The 22623-nt window shown below is 44.7% G+C and overlaps 1 protein-coding gene across 1 annotated transcript; it reads right to left on the minus strand.

Annotated features, from left to right (window-relative positions):
- Positions 1 to 10538: 10538 nt before the first annotated feature.
- On the minus strand, positions 10539 to 22426 carry NPM1 (nucleophosmin). Its single transcript, XM_008636753.2, has 10 exons — positions 22316 to 22426; positions 19325 to 19444; positions 18460 to 18553; positions 17623 to 17726; positions 17100 to 17161; positions 16585 to 16639; positions 15376 to 15465; positions 14349 to 14450; positions 11874 to 11948; positions 10539 to 10887 (listed from the first exon to the last, which is right to left on the minus strand). Exons 2-10 carry the CDS (start codon positions 19340 to 19342, stop codon positions 10849 to 10851), a joined length of 639 nt encoding a protein of 212 aa, XP_008634975.1. The 5' UTR covers positions 19343 to 19444; positions 22316 to 22426; the 3' UTR covers positions 10539 to 10848.
- Between the last annotated feature and the right edge of the window lie 197 nt (positions 22427 to 22623).

Consider the following 22623-nt stretch of genomic DNA (forward strand, 5'->3'; position numbering starts at 1 on the left):
CCAGCGGCCGCTCCGCCGCCCCGCAGCCCGGGGAGAGCCCAGGGGCTTCCTCCGCCTCAGGTCTGGGGAGTTTTTTGGTTTCTTTTGGGGTTTGTTTTAGGTTAAGAAAAAAATTTCACACGCTGATAGCGTGTGGTAACTCTTTCCTCTTGTCTGAAAGCTCGTTTGTAGCAGACAAGATGCCAGGAACCGTTAACCTCCACGCATAGCCAAACTCTCCAAAGAGCACCCAACGTCAGTTAACACCTTATTAAGTGAGAACATAACCATGGCTCAGAACTCTGAGCTTTCCGAATTCTCCACTCGAATAACAGCGTGCATCAGTGCAGCGTGTCGGGCCCAGCTGCTCCCACTTCTGCAGGGACCCAGGTGCTTGCTCCCCCAGCACTCTCGGCCACAAATCAAGCAGCATCTTTAGTCCCTGGAGCTCATCACTGGGGACCCTTCAGGCATCAAGTCACAGGGTTTTTCAGCCCACAGTTTTAGGCCCAAGAGGCACAGAAGACATTTAAGTTTTAAAACAGTGATCAAAGCAAGTCCTTATAAAACCTCCAGCACTAACACATGCCTGTGATGTATCTAACAGACTTCACACTTCTGGTCTTATGGATCTGCAAGTAAAAAAAAATAAAAACAACCCAAACTGCCAACAGTTGCTGATGTCACCAACATCAGAGGCCCCATGCATCCCCGTCCCAGAAGTCCCAGAGCACCTTGCCACAGCTGAAAGCTGTTTTCACACAAGGCCAAGAACATCAGATCCACCAGCCTGAGCCCTACAAGTTGAGCTCACCGAGATGCCTACACTGGAATGGTACAGAATCTGGGGACTCACAAGATGACAGTATTTAGCTTAGATGTGAAAATATTCCATATATGATTCCATGATGATTAGGGAATCATCACCAATACCTCATCTTTTGGAAGCAATTTGTGTGGGAGAAGCCCAGCCTGTGCCATCGTATGCTAGTAGGTGCTGCTCAGTCCCACAGGAAAGGCACCCACAGCAGAGGGTCACGCCCAGCGTTTCCACATGCACCAGCCGCTCACCTCGCTAAGTCCAGTACCTGCTGCCCAGTGCACACAGGAGTTCTGCAAAGCCAGAGGCAGTAACTCCTTCAAAACCCTCACAGTCACCTGTGGGTGTGAGCTTTGATTGCTCCTCAGGCTTTTCATCGTGGCAGCCCCATCACCTGCCTCCAAGAAAGGCTCCTTAGATGGCGACTGATGGCTCTGCCCAACACCCAAGCTGGCCCAGGGCTGCTGCACCTGGGTGAAAGCAGAACAGCTAGAAAAGGAATTTGTGAAGCTGCTGCTAACATTTATCAATTTAGTTGCCCCAACAGCAGGTAAAATTACAGCAGCTACAACAGAGCTGTGAGCTATGCATGGAAAAACTCATCACAGGTGACGCTGGCCCAGACCGTGCTGAGGAGCCAGGTACTGGCAGCGCAGCTGCCTCCCACAGCCATGACCCAACTGCAGCCAGAGGACTTGGATCCACACAGGGCTCAAGGACCTGGACACCTCAAACAGCACAAACTACCAGGGCAACACCAGGGGTTGCTTTAAAGAGGGCACATGGGGAGTTTCTTTTTTCAATTATTTCGTTTGCAACCACACATGAGTTCCTTATTTAAACTAGATCCATCTTTTGTGCCTCAGTAGTCTGGCAAAACCCCTTAATCTTTAATATACCAATATTGGGTGAATCTCAGACTACCAGCCTTGAACAACACTGATGGGGCACAGAACAGAGATGAGGCAGCTCATATGCATCTCTGAAAAAATAGAAATATCGTTTGGCTGTATGCTGTTATGAATATGAGTGTGTGTATATATATATCTAATGCTAAAAGCTCTACACCCAGACCTGTTGCTCCACTGCTGAAGGCTCCTGTGTGATCAGATTCCCAGCACAAGTCCAGCCAGAGCAGCCGATGCCCACTGTAAAACCTTTAAAGCAGTTTATTTTTCTTACAGCACACTCAGGGTGTGAAGGCTGGCACAGCACGCTCCTGAGAGCTCCATGTTCTCAACACTTTATTAAGCAAGACACAGGCCAGGTAGGACCGTGCACTGCAGGACGCCCTGGGAGCTCCTGGGGTTACTGCCTTCCACTCACCCTTGCAAGTGCCTGAATTAAGGCTGAGTCTTATTATAAGGTGGCTTATCGGATTAGTGACCAGCCTTCAGCAGCTCAAATCAAAGTCTGAGCAGCCTGACCTTTCACTTGCAGGGCAGTGGAGGTTCCCCCAGTGAAATGAGCTTCCCTCGCCCTGCTCCACTGGTCCATATCCCACGAGGAGAGGGCATTTCACAGAGCATGGAGCCCATTCAATGGGGCCGAGGACTGAAGAGCATGCTTGAGTGGGAAGCCTTCCCACCCCGGACACCCCTTTGGAATGTGAAAGAGAAGCCAGCAGGAACGGCCAGGATCTGGCCCCGCTGCATCTGGCACACCAAGATTTAAATTAAAATGAAAAAACCTGGGCTGATGTTTTACAAAGACCAAGTTCAGCTCTGCATCCCAGCCCGGCTGCCAGTGAGAAAATCCGTGTGCTGTTTGCTCCTGTCATCTGCATCTCCAGCCTTGGGTTGTTCCAGTAAGCAAATTTTTGTTTACAGAAAATCAGATTTAAGAGGATTTCTGAATTTGAAAGCCTTGGTAAAAGGAAAGACAACTTTTAGACTGCCTGGGGTGCCCATTCTGTCTTTATCCAGTTTACACACAAAAAGACAACTTCATCCCAAGGCAAGAAAGGCTTCTGCCACATAGTCTAGACAGACAGGGACGGAGGGGATGCTTTGCAGTTACTGCCATTCGACAAAGAGCCACCTCAAAATAACCCTGAACTGTCCAGGAGCACAGGACTTCAGCCTCAGCTCCACCACATTCAGGCACAGTCTTGCAGAAGGAACTTGGTGAAGAAGAGTCAGGACTTGGATCCAGCCATCACAAAGCACTGGAAGCACAAAGCACAGAGCATTCATTATGCTAAAAAAAAAGAACCCAAACCAGTGCTTTTGCTGCTGGATGCCCTTTGCTCAGAGTTTTGAGCTTGTGACCACTGAGCTGTGCTTTGTAAGTCCCACAAATCCACGCTGAAACACAAACTGCACCATGTCATGCCAGCCAGTGGGAATGGCACCAGGGATCAGCAGCACTGATCCTGCAAATAAATACAGGCACCAATCCCCTGAGGTGACCCAGCACCTGGCTGGGCTGGGGCCACAGTCCAGAGGCCTGAAGACTGGCACTGCAGAGGGGCAGGTGTGCCATGACCCCATCGGTTCAGCGAGACACGTTTGCTATTTCACAGGTGCTGGGAAGCCCTGCTGGAAAGAGGCGAAGTTTATCCCGTCTGGAGGTTGGATAAAGGCAACACAGCCACCATTCAGAGTTAAGCAGAGAATATTGCTAAGGAATGATCTGGAGCACCTCCATGGTGAGAGAGAGAGCTCACACAGATGTATCAGCCCAGCTCAGCCAGAGTTTTCCCTGCTGTGACCAATGCAGGCTTCCTTTGGCCAGCGGGAGCTCCTGCCTTGAAGAACACAGGCTGGAAGGGCACTTAATGCATGCCAAATAAAAAACAACATAAAATAACAGAAAATGGAATAATAAAAGAAATACAAAGAATAGGATATTGAGCATGGCAGCTTTTGTTCTGTAGCATTAACAGGAGCAACAACAAACCAGGACAGCCTTCTGTGGACTGAAAGGGAGGGAGCCGGGGAAGGCCAGAGAACTAAGTCCTGGGAGAAGTGGCCGGGAAATCCTAAAAGCCACCAGCAACCAGCCTAGTGCTGCAGACAGGCCATCCCAACTCCAGAGAGAGCAGGGATGCTCCCAGGAGCTTCTGCAGCCAACAGCCTTCCCTGGACTTCCTGGGAACAGAGGCAACTGCAGCATCCCTTCCAGCTCTTGGCCCCAGGGATGTCTCATGGGCCCCTGCAAAGGGAGAACCCAGCATGCTACAGCCCTTACTCTGATGTGAAGCATTGCTTTGTAAGAGAAAAGAAACCCAAGAGAGGCAGGCATTATTCAGCAGGCAAGGTTTCAGAGTTTACAAAGGTTTTTCTCCATTGGAACACCCCTTGGATTTCAAAGAGATTTGGGGACGGAAATCTCAGATTCCTCTGAAAGCTCCAGCATACTCATAAACAAATCCCAGTGCATTATCAGCAAAGCAATGAGGCAAATGAAATCACTGACAATGACGGACATCTCAAGCTAAAGGACAGACCATGGGTTAGTTCAACACCCTGTTCTCCTGGGTATCCAGCCCCCCTCAGTGCCCAGGGCCCCTCAGCCAGAGCCTGTCCCCATCCTGTGTCCCCCAGCCCGGCTGCCCCTGCTCCAGTGTCTGGCACAGAGTGGACACACATGGGCTTTCCTTGATGCCAGTGCCCAGGAGCAGAGGAGCAGCTCCCCTCTGACAGCATGTGGCAGCTGCTAGAATGCTTCTGAAGGGAGGCAAGAACAAGCCAACCTCTGCAGACAACCCTACACAAACCAGTGGGAAATTCCACTTTTCAGCCTTTGCACTGCATTAAATCCTAGGGCTTGGCTCCTTGGATTTATATTCCTCTATGGTTTCATTTTTCCCTAAAAAAAAAAAAAAATTAAAAAAATCGCAAGCTGTTAAGCTTCAAAACTTAATATTTCCTTAACTTGGAGCTTTTCAGCTCAACAGCTCTTAAACATAAACCTCTTTGACTGAAGTCTCCTGAATTAAGCTGTCTCCAGCAAGTCACCATCTCAAGCCCTGTCTGTGGGATGACCAATCCCTTCCCACACCACCACACTGGGCTCTTGCCCTCTGCCCCAGCTGCTGTCTCAGGGCAGGACCTCACACAAGGTGCACGACCACCCCTGTCCCCACAGCTGGCACATGCCACTGCAGGGGCAGTTCAGGGTTGATGCAGGCACTGACCGGTGACATCAAAGATCTCTCAATGCCCTTTGTCACCGTCTTCAGTGATGGCACAAGTGAATGAGTGACCTTGGAGGAACTTGGGATGGGCTGTGAGGACAGAAAACAATTCTGGAAAACCCATGTTGCTACTAATCCTTCTGAAGAGGAACTGTAGCCACACTTTGCATCAGAACAAGTATACAAAAAATATAATATGGATGGATTTACACAAAAATACATTGGAACATGGAATTTTTCTGGAATATCAATGACAGATCAGTAAAGAGACATCTCTGGAAGTCCCATTCTCCTGGGGCATGCACAAGCGTCTCCTACAAGCAGAGCTCCATCCACTCAGAGGTACAGCAGCAGGGCTTTTATCAGCATTCTCCAGCACCACCAAACTGAGGGCACCAGCCACAGATGGGCTCTCAGGGACACTTTGCCAAGCAACCCAGAAAGGGGACAGATTCATGAAGCACCAGGTTTGCAATGGTGTCCAAGCTTTTCCTAGAGACCAGGGAAAGGCCATGCTGCTCCAATGGCAGTGGGTGGGGAAGACTGAAGGAGGAACTGATAAGGATCAGAAGACTGAGAAGTCTGAAGAGCAGTGAAGGACTAAAGAAGGAGAAGGTTGTGGCAAGATGTAGAACTGAGAATAAGTTGGAAAGGACTATTTAGAACCATGAAGCTGGAGGGAACAAGTAGAAGCATCTCTCCTAATTCGAGACCCTAAAAATGAAGCCAAGATCCCCCAGTCTCCCTGTCCTTCTGTGCTCTCTGGAGATCACAAGGACTGGCTGGGTGCCCTGCACTATAGTGGTCCCATGACATGTTATTGCCCTTAGCTATAGTTATTTAGTTAAAATCTCTTTTCCACGTAGAAAATTGGAAGGAAAGGCTTGAAAGTATGGGGAAAAGATTTAAGGAACAGGGAAGAATGTCCTGAACACCAAAGGCAGCCTTATTATTAAATTGAAAGCTTGACTCATTAGCTGTGGTTGTGCACTGTTGTTGGTGTCCTCACACACATTTACACACAGGGAAGAGCACCACTCGCAGAAGTGCCGAGATAACACTGCCTCACAACAGCACAGTAAGGGCTGCTAGAAGCCTTTCATCAAGGACATTCTTGGGAAAGCAGCACAATTACAAGCTTTGGGACAAATGTAAGGAGCAGTGGGAAAAGTTTCATGGACAGACACAAGGTGGCTGCAGCGGTGAAATGCCAAGTACCTCAACAGCTACAATACACCTTCAACTCTCCCTGCAATTATTACTCATTAAAAAAAACCAAAACCAATGGAAAACCTAAGGCTTAATTTGAAAACAGGCAAGAGAAACTGTTTTCTCTTAAATACAGTAAGTCAACAGAACTGGATGGGGCTCAGCAGGCTTCAGGCCCCAGCAACTAATTGAGTAAGACTGCAGGACCCTTCAAACAAATTGGCCTTCAATTGAAACAAAGACTGTTCCTAGTACCAGCATAAACGAATCACTTGAGGTGAATCAGGTGCGTCCACTCTGGGTGGCCTAGTTCTGGTCCCTCCTTTTGCCATTTGCAGTCCAAGTGGGGTGATGGCCATGCCCTTGTGCTGGACAAGCCTCTGGGCAGCAGCACACGGCTCTGGCACAGCCAGCCCAGTGTGGGTGGGCACTGTCAGAGGTGCCCTGCTGAGCATTCCCTCCCAGGGTCGTAACTTTTCCCATTCTCATTTTTGACCCTCGGCCACCTTTCTCCCTCTTCTTTTATTCGTTGCCTTTTCTTGCTTGTTTTCTCCCAGCATCCTTTTCCCATAAAGGCTCTTATGGCTTGGTCAGGGAGAGGTGACAGAAGTGATGGAAGGAGAGAAGAAAGTTTTTGAAGAAAGTAACAAGAAGAGCAAAAGTCATCTTCATACAACTGGACACAGGCCATACATGTGGCCCCCAGGGCACACAATTAACATTTGATATATTTGATTGATTTACTTGGTGCCTAATTAGGCACTGCTTAAAACCCATTTACGCAAGACAGCCCAAAGGCCAGCCACTGAAGAGCTGACCCAACACAACACAGAACTGTTCCCAGAAGTGTCTATGTAGGCAAACCAGCGAGTAGCCAGCAGGGTGTTCCCAGGGCTACCTGCAAACGGGAGGACAGGTCAGGCCCCTTCAGGCACACCTGCAACTCCAGTATCGCTTCTCCTGCATCCCATCATGCGCACTCAGCTCTCCTTGTTCAGATCGAGAACCAGGCTCAGACAAAGCAACCCTTAATAAATACCAGATCACAAAACCTCCAAACCTCACTCAACACAACCGATTGCACTTGCTGCTGCTTGCCAGAACCTACTGCCCACTAGCCAAGGGCAGGGAATAAAGGCCCTGCGCTTCATCCAGTGCTGAGCTCCAAACCACCCCATTCTTTTGCAGCTTTTTCTATGACATTTCTAAGTAGGATCCAGTCTTAAATGCCCTTTTGAGAAAACAGCGAGGGCAGTAAGGATCTAGGTGCTGGTTCCACAGAGAGGGAAGGAAAAGCTGAGGGAGTTTGGCTGCTAGTCAGTAATGACACACGCAAAAGAGACAGGACATAGCTTGGGGTATCTGGGTAGGAGCATGAACTTAGCCCCTGAGGGACCGTCTGGGTGGCAAGAAGCCCAGAACCGCCACCCATCCTGGCCCTGTTTTCCATTACCTCAGCCCACACACACTCCCACCCTCCTGCCAGCCATGCTCGAGTTGCTTCTCTCCAAAGGCTGCAACAATTGCTGAGCACAGACAAAATCAGAGCCTGGCACTCATCACAGCCCCTGGACTCTGAAATGCCACTTTGGCAGGTTTGCTGGATCACAGGGGCAAACAGAACCCCAGGACAGACCTAAGGTGGCCACAAGCACTTCTGAACAGCCCCAGGAATAAGGCACAGACCGTGAGCTCCTGACAGGATGGGATCCTTCTGTTATCACTTCTTCTGCAATGAGATGCCAAGAGACACCAGAAACTTTGAGACAAAGTAGATCCATATGAAGCAGCTCTATCTGCAGCCAACCCTGCATGGTCGCACACACCCACTCAGCTGGGTGGCCTTCCCTTTGTCCCATGCAGGGGGACACCAACTACCTGTTCACTGTACGGAATGAAACACTTGCAGAAGGAAATGAAACATGAAAAAAAGCCAGGAACAGACAGGTTCTGCAACAGGAAAGGCAGCAGCAGCAGGGGAAATTCACGTACAAAGGAGAGGTGAAGGCACCGCTACCTGGAGAGGCGTTTCACCATCCTCTAAAGGGAAGTTGTTTTCCCATCGTGGCATGAGAAAACACCAATGCATTTGGCTGTGGAGCTCCATGCTCCCAAATCAGCCCTCCTCGAGGACCAGGATCTCACAGAGGCTTAGAACCCTGGACGCAGCTATCAAAACACTACAGCTTTGTTGCCATCATTACCGTGGCAAGAACATGTTTCAACTCTGCAGGAAGTCAAGAGCAGTACTTCAACAACCCACATCTGGTATTTGTCTCTTCAACAGGTATTTTCACATCTGAGCTTTTTTTTACATCAACCTTTGAGGCTCTGTTCAAAGGAAAAGAACTGGCAGCTGCATGTGAATATCCAAGAGGATACAGCTGCATCCAGAGTCGTCAGATGGCCAGTCCCAAAAGGAGCCAGGGTTTGGAGATGTGACCAGCACAACAGCAGAGGAAGGCACATGGCCCCACCGCCCGGAGTGGGGCAGTGGGCAGCCACTGACCACCCCTCATGACTCCAAAAACTGGCAGGAAACAGTGGGTGAGCTAACTAGGGCCAAGTGAAGCTATTTTTATGGCATGAGGGTGCCTCAAAGATGCCTCATGATGTTCAACAGCAGCCTGAACCTGACCTACATTACACTGAGCACCAGCGCAGCAATGATTTCCTTTAGAGCTGCCCGTGCAGGCTCCATGCCCCCCTGCAATGCTTGTGCAGTGCGGCTGCACCCCAGACTTGCTTTGCTCAGTCACCTACAGACAGACAACACGCTGGCTTTTCTTAAAACTTTAATAATCAGAATATTTTATTGGCTAGAAAGTCTCTTGCTGAAATTACTGTACAATTTTCACTTCTTTCAGCCAAAATTGAGGGCAATTTTGCTTAAATAAGCCTGTCTGTGCCATTAACTCTATTTCACCAGGGAAATCTGCTCTCACTTGTGCATATGACGACATCTATTGACATAACCCCACCAAAACAGGCATTTCAAACCCTTATACTCTGCCATTTCACATGCTGCAATTATACTCAAGCTTAAACGAATCTTTGACACAAGACTTGCACCGTTTTTGCTTCTCTATCATGCACTTCACTTGGCTTTGTCTTCCCAGAAAGAACTATTTGCCTCTGGAGACTTGCATTGCTTTTCACTGCACCCAGCATCTCAACTATAGGACCTAAGGGTTTTAGAGCAGCACTTTAAAAAAGTATTTCCAGTGGCAATTTTACAAGCCAAATTGTACATCTTACCTACATAACTTGTAAAGAACACCCAGGAAAAGAGACCCCATGCTCAAACAGCACAACCCAGTATGTGCTTACACATCCTGCAAAGCCAACCACTGCAGGACCCAAGTGTGCAAGTCCTTCAAGTGGGGAAAACCTCAACCTGCTAAGGCCTGCTTTACTCTCACTCAGAGGTGTGCTGCTGTGAGGAGCACAGGTCAGTTGTGTTAATTCTCAAGCACAGTGAGGATTAAAGCCAAGTTTAATAGTTACCACACAACTGTTTAAGTGTTTTCTTAGTACTCTTCCAGTCTCCATCCCTTTACTGCAGTTAATGTACACAAGATGGAACAGTCAAGCATTGGAAGTGACACATTTAAACAGGAACCTTGAGGAGTCTCATCCTCAAGGCCCAGCGCCCCTGCTTTCCTTCATGTGAAAGCCCCTACACCCTTTTGAGGTTTTTACTTCAAGTGACAATGGCCCAGAATTTTACCTCTGCCTCTTAGCATCACACGTAGGCCATAACCAAGAGCAGAGGACCCGAGAGGACTACCTGCCCACCTAAGATCTTGGATTTGCTGGAGATCAGTCTCAGCATTCCCAGGAACTTATCCACAGGCTCTGATGTTGCTCAGAGAGCTCTCTAGGCACACCCTACCGCATTCAAGCTAATTCTTTTCTCCACAAAACCCTCACAGGAGTCATTATGTGAGGCAACCTCAGACTCTGCAGCTCCTCAGAGGAACAGCACAGCCAGCCAACCCCAAATCAAAAGTACTGCATTTTACAAGCGGAGTCCCAGGCCCTATAAACTCAGGTTAAAGAGAAACCATAAACCAAAGCACAATGAAGCAGGTCAGAAACTGAGATGCAGGAAGGGCTGTTTTAGGCAATTTTATAATTAGTGGTCACTTTCAGACAAGAATAAAGCCCCGCTTGCCACTTAAGTCTTCTCACCAATCATCTGCTCAGTGGCTCCAAAGCTCATGGAACTGAGTTGTTTTTAAAGTTGACAACGCACGAGGATAGCTTATGTGTACTTGGTAAAGCAGCTACAATACTCAGAGGCAGCTCCTCAGAGAACTTTTAAAGCCCCATTATCTCTGGGTTCAGTATGCAGACTCCCCCGATCCATAAAAAAAGAAACAAGAGTACTTTATTAAAATACTAAATTTTATTTTTTCCACATACATTTAGTCTCCCCACCATTTCCATTTGTCTGACCACCACCATGCCTTATCAAAACATTCCATACATACTTAAAATGAAGCTGAGGGTGGAGTCCTGTCTTTAAAAACTAAACAGGCATTTTGGACAACACATTCTTGGCAAGGTAATCTGGATGACATTTATCAGACACAGGAGGGAAAGCTCTTTCAGCATTTGTAAAAAGAACAGCCAAATAATGGTTACAGAAATAAGACTGCAGATTTTAATGAACTGTTAAAATTGTTTTCTTTTCTTACAGAGTCTGTCTCCACTGCCAGAGAGCTTGAATGACCTGGAAGTGTACACAAAAAGTTAGATATTGAAATCAATTTTTCAAATGATTTTTGAAATTATTTTATAGAGTTTACTATCTCCACTTTCTCCATAAAAATTGACATTAAATTATAACAAAAAATGCATTCCTTTCAGAGAAAATCAAGTTGAAAGCATGACATTGGGTCCTTCTGCTAGAAGACTGTTACTCACAGCAGGTCACAACAGTAAGAACTCAGTGAAGGTGAGCGAGAGGATGGGTGTGGACCAGCTAGGCAAATATTGGCTGAACTCTGCCTACCCTGGCTAATGTCACAGCAGCTCCAGTGGCTGAGGCTGACTGCTTTTCAACATTCCTTTAAGAACGTATCAATTTGTCCATCAGACAAGTCTACTCTGAACCACTGAGGGAAGCAGGAAAGCACAAGGAATTCTGTCACTGGAAAAAAATTAACTTAAAGGAATTTTGATAGGGAAATCTAAGACACATTTTCAGCCTAGTCTGTGTTAAGCAATAACTAGTTCAGAAACTTGCTTCCTGATACCACCTTTTGGCTTGCGCTCTTTCAAGAGCTCAGTTGATTTTGGGAGAGAATGTAGCAAGAATGCCATAATCTCCATCACAAAACAGCTCCCCCTCCCAGACACCCTCCCCAACAAAGGGCTGAACAGCAGACTGGCCTAGGTGGCCAAATTCAGCAGCAAGGAAAACCACAGCTCATTTCCTTAGCCAATACGGTGCCAAAAGGAAAATTCTGTGGGTTTAGTAAGCAAGAGATGATTTACCAACCATATAAAAGCTGGAAAAATGTAATAAAATATTAGCTTTCCCATCTTAGCCAACTAAACCCTTAAAACCATTCCCATTTATTTAATCTGAAGTATTGTTTGTGGTTTGCAACCCTTTGAAACAGTCCAAAGCTTATAAAGACTAAGTAGAAAAGAATCCCTAAGTCAGGTTATAAAAGCTTTTGGACTTTATCAAGCTCTGATGAATTCTGTTACCTTCTGGTCCTCCGTCCTGAAGCAATTCTTAACGTAGTTGGCAAATTTGGGCTCCAGCTTTGGAAGGGTAGTACCCTATATGGAAAAAAAGCAAGCTTTAGGGTCTGCAGATCATTTAACATTTCCAATAAATAACCTATGATGCTGAACCCCTTTGCAACACATGTGGAATTTGAACTCACTTTGCAACTTCCCACACTAATCTGCTTTAAACCATTTTAGAAAGTTTGCTTCTCTACTATACCCAGATATTTCTCACAGGAGTGGCTACACACTGAATTGCTGTCCAAGACTCTTTGCTGATGTTGAAGAGCACAACAGCAAACATTCACCACTTAAATAACTTTGTCTGTAGCCAATAGCCCATGCTATACAGATAAACTAGAACTAATTCTGTATTAATGGACTCTTACTACAGCATGCAACCTGAGATTACCCTTCAAAGGTAGGTTTTCAACTTCAGCTCTCTAAAGCAAAACAAGAACTGACCTCCCACCTATCCTTTAAAACTCACTAATACACTACTCATTAGTACACCACTTCTATTTATTTAAAGAACTGTTCTAGAAACATTTCCTTGTAATGCCTGGAATTGTCTTGTCTTTGCACATGCTCAGTGTGCAAGGCAGATTCAGGTAACAGTTCATAGATACACGTTTACCATCATGGCTCCCAGTATCTCCAGGGAAGATACTACAGCATGCTATTTTAGGAGACACTGATTTCCTTCCACATGTCCCAAGAGAAATACTTTCCAAATTTTCAGGTGTATCAGTTGAAATATCCCATGCCAACGAGGCCAGCACAATGAGCTGCTACTCAACACATTGCACAAGGCAGCAATTTCTGTTCAAAGGAAACAGCAACATGAGGAATATTTCAAACTGCAATACTGCAACCAGAAAGCTTGGATTTGGCCACTGTCTCACCTCATACTTTTCTATTAGCTTCCTGACACCTACTGAATACAAGAGTTCTGCTCTAAATCCAGTGATTTTTAAAAATCTGTTAACTTGCTGGCTGCCAGCTGGAGTCCTGTGTATACAGAATGCAGACACCCCTTCTCTTACTAAGGGATGCTCCAGCGCCATCTTGAAAAAAGCTCCCTGCTACAGTGCTTAGACAGCATTTCCCAGCAAAAACTCTTCAGCACCAGATAATGTATTTTAAAGCTCTTTTTACCAGTTATCTGCTCTGCATGCTTCCCTCTGCAGGGACATGTCTACTGTGAGCAGCTCAGCCACTTGTGCTTGCACTGCAGAAACATCACTAATCATGGCTCCTCATAGTCATTTTATAACACCACAGCAGCATCCAGGGGTTATTGTGACCCACTAGAATGGTTCAATCCATCATGTCAGGCTCATAGTCCAGGGCTGTGCATTTCCATCCTCATCACAGCCTGTCATTGCTCACTCTGCATCCACCCCGTATTTAAACACTTCCCATCCTGTTCTGCATTCCTGGAACAAAGTAGCCTCAAAACACTAATGATCTAAGCAGAAGATGATCCTAATTCTTTAGGCAACCCCTTGTTTGACCTTGTATGGGGTTAAAAAGGGTACTTTGAACCAAAAAACCCCATCAGCAAACCAACCATTTTTCCTAGCACCCTTATCAGCACTTCTGAGCCAGCCGAGTACAAGCAGTCAGGTCCTCGCTCCCACCTGCTACGAGCACAGGGGTACTCAGAACACACCCCTTGCTTGCACATGCACTACCACCCCAGGCTAAGGAGGAAAAGAATCACCTGCTACACCCAACCAACCCAGAACTGAGTTTTCTATTTTAAACTTTAATAGCAGCTAAGAATACTACTCACAAGTGTGACCACCAAGTGCTAGTCATAGCTGGTAACAACCAGAACAAGTGGCTGCCCTCACACCTTTAAAGGGTGAAGCATCCACTGAAGGGAGACTCAACCCCATATCCCTCCAGAAAGCAAATGCTTTCAGGTCCTTAGCAAAGTATCAGCTCCTATCACAAGCACCTATCTCCCTCTTCTGGAAGTTACCGAGCCTTACAAGCACCAGGATACTGTTTCAAGACCAAGGCATTCCAAGCATGTGAGGAACTCACTGCACTTGACTTTAGTAACCTAAAATGTATATCTAATACTAGTTAAGTCATCTTTAGAACAAACATCACCTAACGTTTTTTGTGTTTGTTTTTTGTTGGTTTTGTTTTGGTGTGGGTTTTTTTTTTTTTTTATGGTGACACTTCACTTAAAAAATACCAAATTGCCAATCAGCACTACTGGAGGAATATGGAAACAAAGCGGGTTTGTTTCTCATGAGTACAGAGGCATTTTTTTCCCCAAATGTGTTTTCATTTCTCTAAGTTTCAACATCAACACATGCTGATGATAACAGCACAGCAATCAGCGACATCGTAACAATTTCTTAAAACATCCAATTCTTCTCATCTGCAGAACTGTAAAAACAAGGCTGAGAAACCCCAATTCCAAAAACTCACCTTATCTACAGATGCTTGCATTTTTGCTTTTATCTCCTCTAACGACAGAGGGACTTTTGGTGTTTTTGGAGTTAGAGTTTTATCCTTCTTGGAATCTGGAGTCTGAAAATTATTCATTTCATTAGTAACTTGCACATGAAGCTACTCAGAATATAAGATAAATTTTGTAAAAACAAGGTTACAGTAGACTAGAACCTACTGTAGATTTTATATGGAACAGAAGAACAAGTTATCACATTGACAGTCCATATAGTTTTCAAAAAGTCACAAAACCTAAATTTGTGCTTCCCACACATTCCTCAGAAGCATGAAAAAGAACAATTTTAAGTCTGGAGTTATTATGGTTAGCACAGCTGGTATCTTATGCTTCTGGGCAGGTGCTTCCACAGCCCTTTCTCTCAACAGAAATGAGCCAAAAATAGCCAGAATATTTAGTGATTCAGAGTTTACTCCACATCTGCAGCCAGATTAGGTCATGCTTTAAAAGGCACACCTGCACTGCTTTTTGGATACTATCCTGCCATGTACCCCATGCTCATTTCTGAATGAACCTTCCTGGCATCATGTCTGAGTACATGCAGCAAGGAAAAGCTGCACAAGGAAGCAGGACACGGTTACACAGCACTGAACAAGAAAACTCTCAGTCCTGAAGTGGGTCAGTGCCATGAGAGCCCCTTAGCAGCAGCAGCCTCCAACTGTTCCCCGGTGGAAACACACTTGGCAGTCACCCTCTTGTACAAGGTGCTGCACAAAAACAATAGATTTAGTGTTTCAAACCAAAGACTTACCAATATTCCCAAAGGGCAGTATATCTGATTTCAAATCTTGGCTGTCATAGGTATATACTGATCACTGAAGAGTTTCACAGAGAACATGAAGCAGTGAACAGTATCCTCAACATGCTTTATATTAAGATTAAAAAACTTCACTTAAATGTTAGTATGCTGTTTGAAGCTACCATTAGGCAAGAAACACTAAAATTCCACACTAAAATAAACCTTTGTTTTTCTCAGTTGTTTTCACTCACTTTTGATTTAGATGCTGGTGTAGATGGCTTAGAGTCTTTTCCATTTTGCTTTGCTTTCTGCATATTTTTTCCTGCAACCTCACGAACAGGCTGAAAAGAAAGCACACAAGGTAATCTGTCAAATGAGCTGCAAGTAAACTCAAGATAGCACATTACAGGAACCCAAAGGAAAACCTGGCAGTGCAGCACAGTAACATACCCAAGAACAAGTTCTGTTATGACACTGTACAACTGTGTGGGACTCCCATTGTATTTTCCTTAAATAGATCACCTTTCCTTATATATTAACATGCAGTCCTTGGGGGGCAGATATTGCTTTAAGATGAATTCCTGGTGGCACTACAGTTCCATGACCTCATTCAGTGCTACTTTTCTTCTGTAACACAACCCTTACCTCATTTGCCATTTTATCCAGAAATATTGTCTGGGATGCGCATGGGACGTGACACCACACAAACATTTAAGATATGGAGTCTTAACACTCCTATATAAATCAAGGGACCATTTTGTTCAGTCACCCTGGATTATATCAGACAGCAAGAATCTGCAGTTCAGACCGTCTTTCTTTACCAGGCCATTGTGCACTATCACCTATGGAAATTCAGTAGGGACAGAGCAGCACACGGTGAAGTAAAACATTAAATACTTGTTTTCAAACAGTAGATACGAGCACAAAAACCCAAGCCAAGGTACACAAGAAAATGCCTCCCTTCTCCCTGCCCTGCTGTGCGTTGACTGCACCACCAGATGGCACTCGAGGCCTGGCAGAATGGCACATCCAAGCACTTGCCCGCCTGCAGTGAACCCTCTCCAGAGGCTCACCCACTTACAGCATTTTGTATTTAAGGTCGCTAAAAAAACCCTTTCCACAGCATGCAGGACTGAAACTGCAAAGCACAGCGCGCTTGGAGCAGGATTTTGCTTGCTGCCCAACAGCCATCCAGGCCCACACGAGTCTGAGAGCTGCATGCCTGTGCTGATAGAAACCCCATCGCCCCTCTGCAGCCAAGGAAATAAAACGTAGACTGGATGGGCACACACTCACATTGAAGTGTTCTCATGTCCTATTAGAATTTCTTTACACAGGCTGAGCTAAGTGCAAAAACCAATCCATCCCCCATTCACACATTCCAGACAGCTGTGCTAAAACTCATTGATGTAAGGGACTACCTGCCAGATTACTGTTGTATCACAGTATTAGCCACTTACTTTCTTTATTGGTGCTTTAATTTCTTCCTCATCATCCTCTAAGTCATCCTCATCACTACAATTAGAAAGGAAGTCACTCACCATAACTCAAGATTCACATTAGGAATTGATCTTCCCCCTCCCTCCCAGTAACATGTTTTATTCATGAAGGAAGCAAGCAATCTTTCCAAGTTTACCTTATACCTTAACACACAGCTAAGTGCTAGGGCAAGCACTACTTTTAAAGCAGTTACATGCATTCCCTCCTCTTCAATACTGAAGGGATGTATCCTAGGGACTTCCACTACTATTGTTAGGGGCTAATGAGTAACAGGAAGCCAAGCATTATAACCCAGTATGACATATCTGAATAACATTAATTTAGATAGCACTGCAGAGATAAATAAGGCAAGTATGCTTTTTCCCTAGCCAAGACACAGCAGCTTTTTCACTTAGGATCCAGTTATGTCACACAATTCATATTCTGAAAGTTAACCCTGCATTTCAAAATACATTATCAAAACAAGAATACATACTCATCGTCGTCATCCTCATCTTCATCATCATCCTCATCATCCTCTGCTAGTTTTGGTTTTTTCTTTTAAAAAGAAAAGTCTGTTAAGTGTTGATACCATTTTGTGGTAATAAAGAGCAACTGTCATCTAAAATATTTGTGGCATAACTACAAGACTATCTTCCATCAATTTAGCTAAACTCAGGAAGTCACAGCTGCCAAGTCCAAAGCTACTAACAAGTTTACTGCATGTGCTCTGAGCATACAAACCTTTCCTTCAGCACCTAAACTCCTGCAGTACACACTGATGTTTATACCAGAACCTGCAGTTACTGCAGGGGACAGAATTTCCACAGAAGTAGCCATTATATTCATCCTCCAGCAAAACTTTGGGAGCTTTCTGTACTTAGTTACACTTCTGTAATTTAGTACAGAATAATCCCCTTCCACTTATTATAGCAAACCACCTAACTTACTCCTAGAGGCAGCACTAATACTAAACTAGAAGAAAATGCTGTGAACAAAGTGACTGCAAGTCCATATACCTGTGGTGTTTTAGCTCCTCCTCCACTTGCTGGTCTCTTTGTTGAAGCATTAACAATTTTTGTATCATCTTCCTCCTCATCTGATTCTGGTTCTTCTTCTAATGCTGATAAAACAAAGGCAACGTGTAAAAACCTCACCTTATTAAACAATAGGTAAAGCAAGACTGCTAGTAGGAAACAAAGAGCATCACCCACAACTGAGTAGCTTTGATCTTGCTGAAGTGCTGAACTGATAGTGGGAAGCTTTTCACTAGTGACCTAACCACTGACCAGAAGTTTTCCAGCTGACTGCATGCAGATACTACCACAGGGAAACCCAAAACGGGTGAACAACCACCACACACAACTGGTTGGAACACTCCTCACACACAACAGACCACAGAAAGTTAAAAATAACATTTTCTCCGTTCCTAAGGAGACACATTTAAAAACTAGTAGAGAGAAAGATCAAAGATGATTCTCCAAAGCAGAAGGCTAGTCCTAGGTTAGTTTAGCTAAAAATCAAAACTATTTCATGGGTAGTCTTCTCACACTAAGCTAATAAGCAGAAAGCCAACAGTGGGACACCAACACCCACTTTCAAGGGGAGGAATTACAACTCAAATTGCAAGGTTGATAAATGCCCCTTTATCCATACAAAACAAGTGGCAAGCAAAGGCATGCAAGCACTCCTCTGAACTTCTGCCCTACAGTCACTCCATGCCACCAATGACGTGACTTTATGATTCAGAGGGTCAGTATCAGCAAAAGCACTTCTGGAGGCACCAGCTCCGCATCCCCTGGAGTCCTGCTGGTGCTGCCAGGTGCCCGGACAGAGCAGTGAGCAGCCATACGTACCCACGAGGTGCTGACCGCTGACGTAAACAGGCCCTGAACCACATTTCAATCTCAACACCACTGGTGGTGTGATCTCAAAGCCGCCTAATGAGACCTGTGGGACAAAGCATCGTTATTCAGTCGAATATTCCAAGAGAAGTGTACTCAACAGACACTCCATCCAAGCAGAAACAGTAACACCAACAGCTGGAGACTCCATGGCTAACACAGTTACTCCACGTTCCCACTGACAGAATACTCTGTGAGTGTTACAGAGTCAACTCAAGGTCAATAAGCCACCAACAGGGGTTTACTACATTCATGGCTTATCCTCATTAAAGCACTCCAAGGCCATACCAATACACATTTGTTTCTACTCCACTTGGCAGCACTGTCAATTTGAACATTATCTGTCCCACCTGCCCCTGGAGTTGTGTAGTTCTATTTGTACATCATCAGCAACTGAGTCAAACTACATTCCAGATAGCAGAAATGACAACAGGGTGCCCTTGGAGTGACAAAGAAGAGCAATCACCTGAAGAGCTTGGGACCTTCAGAAAAAACAAATTGCTCTCATCCCGGGTTTAAAGAAAGCAACACAGCTTTAAGATGAATCTGCTTGGATATACTTGTAGATATATACAGATGAAATGTGTAATTACTATCACTTTAAAAGAATGTGTAATTTGAACAAGTCAATTATCTCCAGATGACTAAAGTAACTCTACCAGGCACAAGAGATGTTTGTATTTACTACCACCAAAACAGACACTTGTCTGAACACACTGTTCAGTCTCACTAAAATTCAGTTGACCCAAGCCATTTTTAACTTTTTTCTCACTAGACACCAATATTACAGTCGATTTTCCCAAGTTTCTGCACTTACTGTAGGCTGCACTGACATTTTCAGAGATGCCAGTACTACTTTAGTAGGGTTGCCTTCATAGTCCAGTGCTTCTGCTTCTACAACGTGTAATTCGTCTTTGGCTCCAGCTCCTAAAGTAACCTGTGAAGTCAAGAACAAGGCACAGTCTGAGCATCTTCCCCAATATTTTAAAGTCTTCTAAACCCCATTCACTGTTCTGCATCAATGAATGCTGAAATGTGCATTTCTAACTACTAATGATTCAACCACACTCTAGCCCAAGCCAGTACTCTTTCTCAGCAACACTGGAACTTCCAAGGCACACCTCCAGGCATGTTTTGATGACAGTGAAATCAGGTCATTTGCTGGTGGATCACTGCACTGAAACAAGGCAGTGGCAAGTTCAGTCAGCCCTACAGCTAGTCCAAGAAGCACATACACATCATCTCTTCCACAGAACCTCAGCCTACAGCCTTCCCCTTCCTGCCATCAGCCAATCGCTTCCCTGTATCACACTGTGCACCTTCTGCTTACTTGACCTTCACTGAGGAGTCAAGTCTAACACCAGCTCAGTTGAACACTGTGATTTATGCACATGTCTTTTGCTTTAATTCACCATGGACTGAGAACTGCTGTCCCAAGGCATTTCTAAACTCAACTGCCTGGATTCCTTACTCTGAGTAAGAGTCTGGCACTTTCTGAAGAGTCAAAACTCATAGCTGCAAGGAGACAAGTGAGTGAAAGACATTGGTCAGGCCTGAAATTCCAGTTCACTGAACCTCTGGCCTCTCAGACAGGACTACATGCAGAAGATGTGAAAATCAAGAATCCCTTGTACTACAGCTATTCCCAACAGCAGTGCACAAGGCTCTGTGTTCCCTTTCCTAAAGCCCATGCAACAAAAGCCTCCCAACCCCCACAGGAGACATGGGTGTTAATACTTCAGTCAGATGCATACAACTCAAGTTTCCATTCTCCAAGAGCTGAGCTTTAAAAGGAGGCTATAATGGTTCAGACTTAGATGTATCAGACTGAAGGCTGGGAAACAGAATATTGGATTCACTACTTCTGGCAGATTTTTATTAGCAATTTAAAGAGGTGAAATTGCAGCTCTGATCTCGCCTTTTAAATGTGTTGTCAACAACACTGACTTGTTCAGCTAGTGGGACAAAAATTTTAGAGCATGCCCTCCACCCTCTACTACTCCTGTCATTTGCTCCAGTTCAAGTAATACTACAGCACTTACTCTTCATTTATTTCCTGTGTTTGGCAAGCATCCATGTATGTGCTTAAATTTCTACACTGAAGGAATGCACACTGAATAAATAGGTAACGAGGCAGTGACCATTCCTGTTCTTAGCTATTACTAGGACATTTTCAGAAACTCACACCACTTTTACCTCCTTCATCCACCCATCCCTTTTCACTTTTACCCCCTTTTCTCCCCATCTTGCTGTACCTCATGCCCAAGTCCATCACCACACTTGTATGTTAACAGGCACTTCTACTCATCTGGGCTTTTATCAAGAGCACAGATCAGTCCTCAGGTATTTGCTACCTTCACGCCTTATCTTTCTGTAAGTTCTTCCTATGCTCAACAAGGCATTTTCTGCTTGCAACCACATCCCAGACCTTTTAACTCTTTAGTCTCTCAAACATTTCCTAGTTTGTCCTTTGTTATCTTAACCCCATTTCTGCTGTGTATCATCCCTTTTTGTTCTATGAAAAGAGGTTATTAATTAAAGACTTTATCCCCCCCAAAAGCCTAACAACAAAGTAGCACTGTGGATCGATCTGCTTCATCCTTCACACAGTGTACAACATCAGAAGAGATGCTACAAGAAATCTTGAAAAAATTAAAAAAATAGAAAAAGAATGTTGGGTAAAATCATACAATCGAAGTATCACTAATTTTATCTGCATAACAAGCATTCAGATACAAGAACTTGGCATATGGACTTCCCCATACATACTTTATTGTTATATTCTTCCATCAAAAGAAATTGTAATCAAGAACAAATTACTCATTGTCAGGTCCAGGCTGCACTTTTCATAATACACAAGGATGGAAAACACATGAGTCACATAACTAACACAGAAGTGTTTTCAGTAACACTATGAAGTGTTTAGGGATCATTATTATGCAAGTGAGCTCCAGGAAGCAATTCTGCTGTAGGAATTAACCCACAATTAAAAGACTCTCTTGCTCCCAGGTATCAAAGTGTCTCTTTGTATCTAAACAAACACAGCAATAAGCAGCAGAGATGCTGTAACTCTTTAATATCTTGTCTCTGAAGCTGGGGCATATTGTTCTGCTACCCAGAATGAAAGCCTTGAAATAGTGTGTCTGACTTGTGTGGCACCAGAAAGTTCCAAGGACACACAAGAACTCTCCAGGAGTCTGTCAGATGAATTATCTGACTGAAAGATGGGGTTTGCCAGTTACATCCTTGGAGAGGGCAAACCAAGGACAAAAATCAAAACATACACCTTTTTCCCTCTTATTTGGATTTACTTATTATCCAATTCTGGGGAAGACCAAGAACTGGAATTATGTTTGGGAACACACTGAAATGGTTTTCAAAATAAAGTTTCTAGTAGTCTACAGAAGTGTGCCTATGTATGAGTCTTGTAAGTCCATCCTTCCCCTGTGCTCCTGTAGCATCTGCACTATTTGCATTAGGGATGCCTGAATGTACGGTTTGGCATTTAATTCTATTTAGTACGTATTGATTAACCTACTGTGAGTTGATTCTTAACCTTTTCCAGCCTTGCACTGCTTGCTGTCAACAATGAAAAATCCATGGAGAAACGTCTTCAATACAGAAAAGATCTGAAATTACAGTATACACTCCACTGCCAATAAGAGATGCTTATGAACAGATTCACAAAACATTTATCTCTAGAAGAATTAAGACTGGAGAAATAAACGACGCGTTAAAAAACTCACTTCTTGCATCATAGCACACCACTACATTAAAAATGTAAAGTTAAAAACCAAACAGTACTTGCCGTTCTCAGAGACAACTGATGTTCATTTTCTTCATCATCTACTTTAAACTGATATTCCTTATCCGCTTTAAGCTCGCAGCCTGTAAGAAGACAATTCAATTATACATCTGCTGTTTTATTAAAGACGCAGGTATTTGCTAACCACTTATTTTGCAACTTAGTGCTCCCAGGCCTTGTACCTGCACAGAGAACTAGCGGCACTCTGGGCACGCACGCAGTGAACACGTGGGGTGAGAAAAACCCCAGGCGAGTGCGCGGCCTGCTGCCGACCACGCAGCTCCCCGCGCGGCCCGTTCAAGCCCAGCAGC

Source organism: Corvus brachyrhynchos, unplaced genomic scaffold, assembly GCF_000691975.1.
Source record: "Corvus brachyrhynchos isolate BGI_N302 unplaced genomic scaffold, ASM69197v1 scaffold616, whole genome shotgun sequence".
Classification (NCBI taxonomy): Eukaryota; Metazoa; Chordata; class Aves; order Passeriformes; family Corvidae; genus Corvus; species Corvus brachyrhynchos.